This window comes from Vanellus vanellus, assembly GCF_965231255.1.
Source record: "Vanellus vanellus genome assembly, contig: HAP1_SCAFFOLD_2222, whole genome shotgun sequence".
Lineage (NCBI taxonomy): Eukaryota > Metazoa > Chordata > Aves > Charadriiformes > Charadriidae > Vanellus > Vanellus vanellus.
The window spans coordinates 1,137-14,904 of record NW_028127582.1 but is presented as its reverse complement, the minus strand read 5'-3'; the positions used below and the strand labels follow the sequence as shown (position 1 = coordinate 14,904).

Here is a 13,768-nt window from a genome sequence, read left to right as displayed (position 1 = left end):
CCCAAAGACACCCCCCCCCCTTAAATACCCCCAAATACTCCCTCCTACCCCCCCATATAGCCCCCCGCCCCCTTAAATACCCCCCCAATACCCCCCCATGTACCCCCCCATATGCTCCAAAGACACCCCCCCCCCCTTAAATACTCCAAAATATTCCCTCCTACCCCCCCCATATTGCCCCCCTACCCCCTTAAATACCACCCCAATACCACCCCCCGGACCCCCTAAATACCCCCCCGGGACCCCCCAATGGACACCCCCCCACCTCTCCAGGACGTCCTCCTTAAATGCCCCCCCCTCTCCCAAGACCGCCCCCCCTTTCACACATACCCCCCCGACCCCATATCACCCCGACCCCCCCAAATATCCCCCCCCCCCCCGGGGACCCCAAAAGACCCCTCAACCAGAGACACCCCCCCCAACACCCCCAAATACCCCCACAGGTTCCCCCAAATACCCCCTTGGTGCCCCCCCAACACCCCCCCCACACCCATATCCCACCCCCCCATCCATCCCAGTGCCCCCCAGTATGTCCCAGTGCCCCCCCCCCCCCCCCCCCAGTCCCCTTACGCTGGCGGTCGTCTGTCCCTGCGCCCCGCGGGCGGGAAGAGAGAGAACGTCATCGGCACAGGGGGACGGGGGGGACATTGGGGGGGGACGGGGACATGGGACGTTGGGGACAGCAGGGACAGGGCCTGGGGACACTGGGGACAGAGCATGGGGACAGCAGGGACACGGCTTGGGGACATTGGGGACAGCAAGGAGAGTGGGGACAGGGCGTGGGGACAGCGGGGACACGGCATGGGGACACTGGGGACAGCGGGGACACGGCATGGGGACAACGGGGACAGTGGGGACAGCAAGGACATTGGGGACACTGGGGACAGCAGGGACATTGGGGACACGGTCTGGGGACACTGGGGACAGCGGGGACACGGCATGGGGACACTGGGGACAGCGGGGACACGGCATGGGGACAACGGGGACAGTGGGGACAGCAAGGACATTGGGGACAACGGGGACAGCAGGGACATTGGGGACATGGTCTGGGGACACTGGGGACAGCAGGGACATGGCATGGGGACACTGGGGACAGCAGGGACACGGCATGGGGACACACATGGAGACAGAGGTGACACACATGGGGACATGACCTGGGGACATTGGGGACAGTGGGGACATGGTCTGGGGACACTGGGGACAGCGGGGACACAGCATGGGGACACTGGGGACACACATAGGGACACTGGGGACATGGCCTGGGGAAGTTGGGGACAGCAGGGACACAGCATGGGGACACACATGGAGACAGAGGTGACACACATGGGGACATGACCTGGGGACATTGGGGACAGCGGGGACAGAGCGCGGGGACACTGGGGACACACATGGGGACAGCGGTGACATCGGGGACATGGCCTGGGGACAGTGGGGACAGCGGGGACATGGTGGGGGACAGGTCACGGGGACACGAGTGACACCATGGGGACATGGCCCCAACAGGGCAAAGGGGACACAGTGGGATTTGGGGGGGAATCCGGCACATTTTGGGGCCCCCAGCGGGGTTTTTGGGGTGAAACCGGCAGATTTTGGGGCACCCAGCAGGATTTTGGGGTGAAACTAGCAGATTTTGGGGTCCCCAGCAGGATTTTGGGGTGAAATTAGCAGCTTTTAGGGCACCCAGCAGGACTTTGGGGTAAAATTAGCAGATTTGGGGGCATCCAGCAGGATTTTTGGGTGAAACTGGCAGATTTTGGGGCATCCAGCAGGATTTTGGGGTGAAACTAGCAGATTTTGGGGTCCCCAGCAGTATTTTGGGGTGAAATTAGCAGCTTTTAGGGCACCCAGCAGGATTTTGGGGTGAAATAAGCAGCTTTTAGGGCACCCAGCAGGACTTTGGGGTGAAATAAGCAGATTTGGGGGCATCCAGCAGGATTTTTGGGTGAAACCGGCAGATTTTGGGGGCCCCAGCAGGATTTTGGGGTGAAACCGGCAGATTTTGGGGGACCCAGCGGGGTTTTTGGGGTGAAACCGGCAGATTTCGGGGTCCCCAGCAGGATTTTGGGGTGAAACCGGCAGATTTTGGGGCACCCAGCAGGATTTTGGGGTGAAATAAGCAGCTTTTAGGGCACCCAGCAGGACTTTGGGGTAAAATTAGCAGATTTGGGGGGAGCCAGCAGGATTTTAGGGTGAAACCGGCAGATTTTGGGGCACCCAGCAGGATTTTGGGGTGAAATTAGCAGATTTTGGGGTCCCCAGCAGGATTTTGGGGTGAAATTAGCAGCTTTTAGGGCACCCAGCAGGATTTTGGGGTGAAACCGGCAGATTTTGGGGGACCCAGCGGGGTTTTTGGGGTGAAACCGGCAGATTTTGGGGGACCCAGCGGGGTTTTTGGGGTGAAACCGGCAGATTTCGGGGTCCCCAGCAGGATTTTGGGGTGAAATTAGCGGATTTTGGGGTCCCCAGCAGGATTTTGGGGTGAAATTAGCAGCTTTTAGGGCACCCAGCAGGACTTTGGGGTAAAATTAGCAGATTTGGGGGCATCCAGCAGGATTTTTGGGTGAAACCGGCAGATTTTGGGGGCCCCAGCAGGATTTTGGGGTGAAACTAGCAGATTTTGGGGCACCCAGCAGGATTTTGGGGTGAAACCGGCAGATTTTGGGGCACCCAGCAGGATTTTGGGGTGAAATAAGCAGCTTTTAGGGCACCCAGCAGGACTTTGGGGTAAAATTAGCAGATTTGGGGGGAGCCAGCAGGATTTTAGGGTGAAACCGGCAGATTTTGGGGCACCCAGCAGGACTTTGGGGTAAAATTAGCAGATTTGGGGGCATCCAGCAGGACTTTGGGGTAAAATTAGCAGATTTGGGGGCACCCAGCAGGATTTTGGGGTGAAATTAGCGGATTTTGGGGCACCCAGCAGGATTTTGGGGTGAAATAAGCAGCTTTTAGGGCACCCAGCAGGATTTTGGGGTGAAACCGGCAGATTTTGGGGTCCCCAGCAGGATTTTGGGGTGAAACCGGCAGATTTTGGGGCACCCAGCAGGATTTTGGGGTGAAATTAGCAGATTTTGGGGGAGCCAGCAGGATTTTGGGGTGAAACCAGCAGATTTGGGGGCCCCCAGCGGGATTTTGGGGTGAAACCAGCAGATTTTGGGGGCCCCCAGCGGGATTTTGGGGTGAAATTGGCAGATTTTGGGGCCCCCAGCGGGATTTTGGGGTGAATTCAGCAGGTTTTGGGGGCGCTACGGGGGGACCCCCCCCCCCCCCTTACCAGGTCACCCTTCACCCGGGGCCGCTGGGGAGAGACAAGAGAGAGTGAGGGGGACGTTGGGGACATTTGGGGACACTGATGGGATGGGGGGACGACACCCAGGGTGACACTGGGGGGGGGACACAGATGGGGCCATGGGGGGTGACATGCAGACACGTGGCACTGGGGGGACACTGGAGGTGACACGGGGACACATGGGGGACACTGGAGGTGACACGAGAGGACACTGGAGGTGACACAGGGACACATGGGGGACACTGGAGGTGACACGGGGACACATGGGGGACACTGGAGGTGACACGGGGACACAAGGGGTGACATGGGGACACAGATGACACTGAGGGGACACTGGAGGTGACACGAGGGGACACGGGGACAGATGGGGACACTGGAGGTGACATGGGGACACATGGAGATATATGGGGATAGGGACAATACAGGTGACATGGGGGACACTGGGGTGACACACGGGGACAGTTGGGGACACTAGAGGGGACATGGGGACACTGAGGGACACTGGAGACAGGGGACACTGGAGGTGACAGGGGGACAAGGGGGTGACACATGGGGACACTGGGGAGACATGGGGACAGTTTGGGACACTGGGGGTGACATGGGACACTGGGGGACAACTGGGGGGACACTGGGGGACAACTGGGGGGACACTGGGGGTGACACATGGGGACAACTGGGGACACTGGGGGTGACATGGGACACTGGGGGACAACTGGGGGGACACTGGAGGTGACACATGGGGACAACGGAGGTGACACATGGGGACAACTGGGGGACCACTGGGTACACTGGAGGTGACACATGGGGACAACTGGGGGGACACTGGAGGTGACACATGGGGACAACTGGGGACACTGGGGGTGACATGGGACACTGGGGGACAACTGGGGGGACACTGGAGGTGACACATGGGGACACTGGAGGTGACACATGGGGACAACTGGGGGACCACTGGGTACACTGGGGGTGACACATGGGGACACTGGAGGTGACACATGGGGACAACTGGGGGACCACTGGGGACAACTGGGGACACTGGGGGGACACTGGAGGTGACACATGGGGACACTGGAGGTGACACATGGGGACAACTGGGGGACCACTGGGTACACTGGAGGTGACACTGGGGACAACTGGGGACACTGGGGGTGACACATGGGGACACTGGAGGTGACACATGGGGACAACTGGAGGTGACACATGGGGACAACTGGGGGACCACTGGGTACACTGGAGGTGACACTGGGGACAACTGGGGACACTGGAGGTGACACATGGGGACACTGGAGGTGACACATGGGGACAACTGGGGGACCACTGGGTACACTGGAGGTGACACTGGGGACAACTGGGGACACTGGAGGTGACACATGGGGACACTGGAGGTGACACATGGGGACACTGGAGGTGACACATGGGGACAACTGGGGGACCACTGGGGACAACTGGGGACACTGGGGGTGACATGGGACACTGGGGGACAACTGGGGGGACACTGGAGGTGACACATGGGGACACTGGAGGTGACACATGGGGACACTGGAGGTGACACATGGGGACAACTGGGGGACCACTGGGTACACTGGAGGTGACACTGGGGACAACTGGGGACACTGGGGGTGACACATGGGGACACTGGAGGTGACACATGGGGACAACTGGGGGACCACTGGGTACACTGGAGGTGACACTGGGGACAACTGGGGACACTGGAGGTGACACATGGGGACAACTGGGGGACCACTGGGTACACTGGAGGTGACACTGGGGACAACTGGGGACACTGGAGGTGACACATGGGGACACTGGAGGTGACACATGGGGACAACTGGGGGACCACTGGGGACAACTGGGGACACTGGAGGTGACACATGGGGACACTGGAGGTGACACATGGGGACAACTGGGGGACCACTGGGGACAACTGGGGACACTGGGGGTGACATGGGACACTGGGGGACAACTGGGGGGACACTGGAGGTGACACATGGGGACACTGGAGGTGACACATGGGGACAACTGGGGGACCACTGGGTACACTGGAGGTGACACTGGGGACAACTGGGGACACTGGGGGTGACACATGGGGACACTGGAGGTGACACATGGGGACAACTGGGGGACCACTGGGTACACTGGAGGTGACACTGGGGACAACTGGGGACACTGGAGGTGACACATGGGGACAACTGGGGGACCACTGGGTACACTGGAGGTGACACTGGGGACAACTGGGGACACTGGAGGTGACACATGGGGACACTGGAGGTGACACATGGGGACAACTGGGGGACCACTGGGGACAACTGGGGACACTGGGGGTGACATGGGACACTGGGGGACAACTGGGGGGACACTGGAGGTGACACATGAGGACACTGGAGGTGACACATGGGGACACCTGGGGGACCACTGGGTACACTGGAGGTGACACTGGGGACAACTGGGGAGACATGGGGACAGTTGGGGACACTGGAGGTGACACGGGGGGGTGACACGGGGGGGTGACAGGGACAGGAGTGTCACCTTTGCGGCGCAGACGACGTTGATGCTCTTGTTCCTCCCGGGAAAGAAGTTGATGACCTGCGGGAGGCGAAGGGTTACAGAGGGCTCCCAGTGCTCCCAGTACAGACCAGTACGGCCCACTGCCAAGCACGGCACTGCGGTAAGCGATGTCTTGGGGTCTCCCAGTGTCCCCAGTCCATCCCAGTGTTCCCAGTACCACCCAACACATGGCAATGCATCCGCAGGCGCTCTCCCAGTGCTCCCAGTACAGACCAGTATGGCCCAATACATCCCAGTGCAAAGCAAGGGACTGCGGTAAGTAATGCCCTGGGGTCTCCCAGTGTCCCCAGTACATCCCAGTGCTCCCAATACAGACCAGTGCCAAGCACGGCACCACAGCAGGCAATGCCCCGGGGACTCCCAGTGCCTCCCAGTCCCTCCCAGTGCAGTGCCAACACCCATAAAGCACTACAACCTGCGCTGTCCCATTCTCCCCACTCCCTCCCAGTGCCTCCCAGTCCTTCCCAGTCCCATTCAATGCATTAGCAACCCCCACAAAGCACCACAACCCCACCCTTACCAGTGCCTCCCAGTGCTCCCAGTGCCTCCCAGTCCTTCCCAGTGCCTCCCAGTCCTTCCCAGTGCCTCCCAGTCCTTCCCAGTGCCAACCAACACAACATTACCCGGCAAAGCACTGCACCAGCACCATCCCAGTGCCTCCCAGTCCCATTCAAAGCAATGCCAACCCCCACAAAGCCCTACAATGTGCCCTGCTCCAGCGCTCCCAGTGCCTCCCAGTGCCTCCCAGTGCCCCCAGCTCACCCGGTTGACCTTGAGGAGGACGCAGGGGGTGCCGGCGCCGTAGTCGTCAGCGGGCGGCAGGCCGGCCCCAGTGCCTCCCAGTGCCTCCCAGTCCCATTCAATGCATTGCCAACCCCCACAAAGCACCACAACCCCCCGCCTTAACAGTGCCTCCCAGTGCCTCCCAGTCCTTCCCAGTGCCTCCCAGTCCTTCCCAGTGCCAACCAGCACAACATTACCCGGCAAAGCACTGCACCAGCACCATCCCAGTGCCTCCCAGTCCTTCCCAGTCCCATTCAATGCATTGCCAACCCCCACAAAGCACCACAACCCCCCGCCTTAACAGTGCCTCCCAGTGCCTCCCAGTCCTTCCCAGTGCCTCCCAGTCCTTCCCAGTGCCAACCAACACAACATTACCCGGCAAAGCACTGCACCAGCACCATCCCAGTGCCTCCCAGTCCCATTCAAAGCAATGCCAACCCCCACAAAGCACCACAACCCCCCCCTTAACAGTGCCTCCCAGTGCTCCCAGTGCCTCCCAGTGCCCCCAGCTCACCCGGTTGACCTTGAGGAGGACGCAGGGGGTGCCAGCGCCGTAGCCGTAGTCGTCAGCGGGCGGCAGGCCGGCCCCAGTGCCTCCCAGTGCCTCCCAGTCCCATTCAATGCATTGCCAACCCCCACAAAGCACCACAACCCCACCCTTACCAGTGCCTCCCAGTGCCTCCCAGTCCTTCCCAGTGCTCCCAGTCCTTCCCAGTGCCAACCAACACAACATTACCCGGCAAAGCACTGCACCAGCACCATCCCAGTGCCTCCCAGTCCTTCCCAGTCCCATTCAATGCATTGCCAACCCCCACAAAGCACCACAACCCCCCCCTTCCCAGTGCCTCCCAGTCCTTCCCAGTGCCTCCCAGTCCTTCCCAGTGCCAACCAACACAACATTACCCGGCAAAGCACTGCACCAGCACCATCCCAGTGCCTCCCAGTCCCATTCAAAGCAATGCCAACCCCCACAAAGCACCACAACCCCCCCCCTTAACAGTGCCTCCCAGTGCTCCCAGTGCCTCCCAGTGCCCCCAGCTCACCCGGTTGACCTTGAGGAGGACGCAGGGGGTGCCGGCGCCGTAGCCGTAGTCGTCAGCGGGCGGCAGGCCGGCCCCAGTGCCTCCCAGTGCCTCCCAGTCCCATTCAATGCATTGCCAACCCCCACAAAGCACCACAACCCCACCCTTACCAGTGCCTCCCAGTGCCTCCCAGTCCTTCCCAGTGCTCCCAGTCCTTCCCAGTGCCAACCAACACAACATTACCCGGCAAAGCACTGCACCAGCACCATCCCAGTGCCTCCCAGTCCTTCCCAGTCCCATTCAATGCATTACCAACCCCCACAAAGCACCACAACCCCCCCCTTCCCAGTGCCTCCCAGTCCTTCCCAGTGCCTCCCAGTCCTTCCCAGTGCCTCCCAGTCCTTCCCAGTGCCAACCAACACAACATTACCCGGCAAAGCACCGCACCAGCACCATCCCAGTCCTTCCCAGTCCCATTCAATGCATTGCCAACCCCCACAAAGCACCACAACCCCCCCCTTCCCAGTGCCTCCCAGTCCTTCCCAGTGCCTCCCAGTCCTTCCCAGTGCCAACCAACACAACGTTACCCGGCAAAGCACTGCACCAGCACCATCCCAGTGCCTCCCAGTCCCATTCAAAGCAATGCCAACCCCCACAAAGCCCTACAATGTGCCCTGCTCCAGCGCTCCCAGTGCCTCCCAGTGCCTCCCAGTGCCCCCAGCTCACCCGGTTGACCTTGAGGAGGACGCAGGGGGTGCCGGCGCCGTAGCCGTAGTCGTCAGCGGGCGGCAGGCCGGCGCAGGGCCCCAGCAGGGAGCGGTTGAAGCGGCAGGCGCGTTTGGGGTAGTTGGGGACGCTGTCGTCCGGCTGCTCGTTGTAGCGGCCGGGGACGCAGGCGGCGTTGCGGGCGGACTGCACGCTGTCGTTGTACGCTGCGCCCAGCACCCGCTCGCACCGGCGCCGGCACCAGCGCCCTCCCAGTAAGGACTGGGACCCACCCAGGGGCTTCCCAAGGAGGAGTAGGGACCTCCCAGGGACACCCAGGGGCTTCCCAGTAGGGGCTGGGGCCATCCCACGGCCTCCCAGTAAGGGCTGGGGCCATCCCGCGGCCTCCCAGTAAGGGCTGGGGCCATCCCGCGGCCTCCCAGTAAGGGCTGGGGCCATCCCGCGGCCTCCCAGTAAGGGCTGGGGCCATCCCGCGGCCTCCCAGTAAGGGCTGGGGCCATCCCGCGGCCTCCCAGTAAGGGCTGGGGCCATCCCGCGGCCTCCCAGTAAGGGCTGGGGCCATCCCGCGGCCTCCCAGTAAGGGCTGGGGCCATCCCGCGGCCTCCCAGTAAGGGCTGGGGCCATCCCGCGGCCTCCCAGTAAGGGCTGGGGCCATCCCGCGGCCTCCCAGTAAGGGCTGGGGCCATCCCGCGGCCTCCCAGTAAGGGCTGGGGCCATCCCGCGGCCTCCCAGTAAGGGCTGGGGCCATCCCGCGGCCTCCCAGTAAGGGCTGGGGCCATCCCGCGGCCTCCCAGTAAGGGCTGGGGCCATCCCGCGGCCTCCCAGTAAGGGCTGGGGCCATCCCGCGGCCTCCCAGTAGGGGCTGGGGCCATCCCGCGGCCTCCCAGTAAGGGCTGGGGCCATCCCGCGGCCTCCCAGTAGGGGCTGGGGCCATCCCGCGGCCTCCCAGTAGGGGCTGGGGCCATCCCGCGGCCTCCCAGTAAGGGCTGGGGCCATCCCGCGGCCTCCCAGTAAGGGCTGGGGCCATCCCGCGGCCTCCCAGTAAGGGCTGGGGCCATCCCGCGGCCTCCCAGTAAGGGCTGGGGCCATCCCGCGGCCTCCCAGTAAGGGCTGGGGCCATCCCGCGGCCTCCCAGTAAGGGCTGGGGCCATCCCGCGGCCTCCCAGTAAGGGCTGGGGCCATCCCGCGGCCTCCCAGTAAGGGCTGGGGCCATCCCGCGGCCTCCCAGTAAGGGCTGGGGCCATCCCGCGGCCTCCCAGTAAGGGCTGGGGCCATCCCGCGGCCTCCCAGTAAGGGCTGGGGCCATCCCGCGGCCTCCCAGTAAGGGCTGGGGCCATCCCGCGGCCTCCCAGTAAGGGCTGGGGCCATCCCGCGGCCTCCCAGTAAGGGCTGGGGCCATCCCGCGGCCTCCCAGTAAGGGCTGGGGCCATCCCGCGGCCTCCCAGTAAGGGCTGGGGCCATCCCGCGGCCTCCCAGTAAGGGCTGGGGCCATCCCGCGGCCTCCCAGTAGGGGCTGGGGCCATCCCGCGGCCTCCCAGTAAGGGCTGGGGCCATCCCGCGGCCTCCCAGTAGGGGCTGGGGCCATCCCGCGGCCTCCCAGTAGGGGCTGGGGCCATCCCGCGGCCTCCCAGTAGGGGCTGGGGCCATCCCGCGGCCTCCCAGTAAGGGCTGGGGCCATCCCGCGGCCTCCCAGTAAGGGCTGGGGCCATCCCGCGGCCTCCCAGTAGGGGCTGGGGCCATCCCGCGGCCTCCCAGTAGGGGCTGGGGCCATCCCGCGGCCTCCCAGTAAGGGCTGGGGCCATCCCGCGGCCTCCCAGTAAGGGCTGGGGCCATCCCGCGGCCTCCCAGTAAGGGCTGGGGCCATCCCGCGGCCTCCCAGTAAGGGCTGGGGCCCTCCCAGTACAACCCAGTCCATTCCATTGCCCCCTCAGTCCGTCCCCGCACCCTCTGCTCCCCTCCCAGCCCGCCCCAGTGCCCCCCAGTATACTCACGCTCGAGGAACTGGTGCAGGGCGCGGACGTAGTGACGCCAGGTCTGGCTCTGGGTGACATTGAAGGTGACGTCGAGGCCCTCCGCGCGCGGGCGGATCATCATCCCTGCGCACCAGGACACGCCTCGCACGAGGGCCGCGCACGAGGGCCTCGCACGAGGACACGGACTCCCACCAGGACACGCTTTGCACGTGGACACGGCTCGCACACCGCTTGCACGAGCGCTTGCCCGCCTCGCACGGCATGTAACAGCCCCGCACTGCACAACAGCTCCGCACCACAACAGCCAGCCCTCGTGCAAGGTTCCCTGTGAGGATCCTCGTGCGAAGCCTCGTGCGAGGGCCATGATTGGGGGGGGCCACCCAGCACACCCCCAGCCCGGCATCACCCCTCCACCGCGATTTCCCAGCCGAGGTCCCCCGTGCAAGGGACACCCCTCGTGAAAACCCTCGTGTGAGGGACACCTCGTGCGAGGGGTACCACATGCAAACCCTCGTGCGCTCCATGGGGGGGACAAAGCTGCCCATTGCACCACCAAAATTAATCACACCCCACACACACACTTGTCCCCACTCGAGGTCCCCTTGTACGAGGGCCCCCTCGTGCAAATCCTCGTGCGCGGGGTACCACATGCAAACCCTCGTGCGCTCCGGGGGGGGGATGAAGCTGCCCATCACGCTCCCCAAAATCAATCCCTCCACACACACACCGCTCCCCACCCGAGGTCCCTCGTAGGAGCCCCCCCCCTCGTGCAAACCCTCGTGCAAGGGGTACCACATGCAAACCCTTGTGCGCTCCAGGGGGGGATAAAGCTGCCCATCGCGCCCCCCAAAAATCAATCACCCCCCCACCTCTCCCCACCCGAGGTCCCTTGTAGGAAGCCCCCCCCCCTCCTCGTGCGAGCCCTCGTGCGAGCCCTCGTGCGCACCGGGGGTGACGAGTCGATCCTGGTACTTGGGGACGTGGGGGTCGACGCTCTGCAGCATCACCCACATGGTGAGAGCGAAGAGCCCGGCCAGGAACCCGTAGAACACCAGGTAGAAGAGCAGGATCAGGCCTGGGGGGGGTAAAATAGGGGGTAAATACCCCCCCCAATTGCCCCCCCGGGGGGTAAATACCCTCAGGGGGTCATCACCCCCCCAAATTCTCCCCACCAGGGTTAAACACTCTCAAAATTGTCCGTAACCCCCCAAATAAGACCTTTTGGAAGAGCAGGATCAGACCTGGGGGGAGGGGTAAAATAGGGGGTAAATACCCCCACCCTCCCAATTGCCCCCCCCCGGGGGGTAAATAGCCCCATGGGTCATAACCACCCACCAAATTGCCCCCTTCTGCGGTTAAACACCCCCCAAAATTGTCCGTAACCCCCCAAATAACGCCTTTTGGAAGAGCAGGATCAGGCCTGGGGGGAGGGGTAAAAAAGGGGGTAAATACCCCCCCCAATTGCCCCCCCCGGGGGTAAATACCCTCAGGGGGTCATCACCCCCCCAAATTCTCCCCTACCCGGATTGAACACCCCCAAAATTGTCCGTAACCCCCCAAATAACGCCTTTTGGAAGAGCAGGATCAGGCCTGGGGGGGAGGGGTAAAATAGGGGGTAAATACCCCCCCCAATTGCCCCCCTGGGGGGTAAATACCCTCAGGGGGTCATAACCCCCCCCAAATTCTTCCCCACCAGGGTTAAACACCCCCAAAATTGTCCGTAACACCCAAATAACGCCTTTTGGAAGAATAGGATCTAGACTGGGGGGGTAAATTAGGGGGTAACACCCCCCCCCCAGTTGCCCCCCCCGAGGGAAATATCCCCACAGGGTCAAAGATTCCCCCCAAAATGCCCCAATGACATCAAATACCCCCAAAACTGCCTTGAAGCCTCTAATGCCCCCCCCAAAACAGCCCCCAGAGCCCCAAAGACACCCCAAAAGTGCCTCAATAACACCAAATACCCCCAAAACTGCCCTCAGAACAACTAATACTCCCCCAAAACTGCCCCGATGACGTCAAATACCCCCCAAACCACCCCAAAACCTCTAAATGCCCCTCCAAACTGCCCCCATATCATCAAATAACCCCCAAAACTGCCCCGAACTCACCCAATACCCATGAAATTGCCCCAATAGCATCAAACAACCCCCCCAAACTGCCCTAAACACCTCAAATACCCCCAAAACTGCCCCCAGAATTACTAATAACCTCCAAAACTGCCCACAGAGCCCCAAATACCCCCAAACCTCCCCCGGTGACATCAAAATACCCCCAAAACTGCCCCGAAGCTTCTACATGGCCCCCAAAAACTGCCCCCCGAGCCCTAAATACCTCCCCAAACTGCCCCAATATCATCAAATACCCCCCAAAAACTGCCTGAACCACCCCAAACACCCACGAAATTGCCCCAATGATCTCAAACACCCCCAAAATTGCCCGAAACACCTCAAATAGCCCCAAAACTGCCCCCGAGCCCCAAATACCTCCCCAAACTGCCCCAATATCACCAAATACCCCCAAAAACTGCCCTGAACCACCCCAAACACCCACGAAATTGCCCCAATGATCTCAAACACCCCCAAAATTGCCCGAAACACCTCAAATAGCCCCAAAACTGCCCCCCGAGCCCCAAATACCTCCCCAAACTGCCCCAATATCATCAAATACCCCCAAAAAACTGCCCTGAACCACCCCAAACACCCACGAAATTGCCCCAATGATCTCAAATACCACCAAAATTGCCCAAAACACCTCAAATAGCCCCAAAACTGCCCCCCGAGCCCCAAATATCTCCCCAAACTGCCCCAATATCACCAAATACCCCAAAAACTGCCCTGAACCACCCCAAACACCCACGAAATTGCCCCAATGATCTCAAACACCCCCAAAATTGCCCGAAACACCTCAAATAGCCCCAAAACTGCCCCCCGAGCACCAAATATCTCCCCAAACTGCCCCAATATCACCAAATACCCCCAAAAACTGCCCTGAACCACCCCAAACACCCACGAAATTGCCCCAATGATCTCAAACACCCCAAAATTGCCCGAAAACACCTCAAATAGCCCCAAAACTGCCCCCCGAGCCCCAAATATCTCCCCAAACTGCCCCAATATCACCAAATCCCCCCCAAAAAACTGCCCTGAACCACCCCAAACACCCACGAAATTGCCCCAATGATCTCAAACACCCCCCAAAAATTGCCCCCGAGCCCTAAAGACCCCCCACATCCCCCCAACCTGCCCCGAAGCCCCCAAATCCCCATGAAATTGCCCCAATAACAATAAATACCCCCCAAAAAAACACCCCAGAAGCACAAGCCCCCCCCAAATGCCTCCGCCAGCTCCACGACCCCCCCCCAAACTGCACTGAGCCCCACCCAAATACCCCCTCAAATCCCCCCTAAAACA

At 61.8% G+C, this 13,768-nt stretch overlaps 1 protein-coding gene across 1 annotated transcript; it reads right to left on the bottom strand.

The window, feature by feature from the left end:
* Window positions 1-3,271: 3,271 nt before the first annotated feature.
* On the bottom strand, window positions 3,272-11,945 carry LOC309685184 (sodium/potassium-transporting ATPase subunit beta-2-like; the record flags this gene model as incomplete). The annotated part of the gene is made up of 7 exons (XM_082500995.1): window positions 3,272-3,295; window positions 5,813-5,869; window positions 8,383-8,588; window positions 10,374-10,478; window positions 11,302-11,430; window positions 11,528-11,596; window positions 11,877-11,945. Coding segments are annotated over 7 exons (659 nt in total), but the record flags the coding sequence as incomplete, so codon positions are not given.
* Window positions 11,946-13,768: the final 1,823 nt, after the last annotated feature.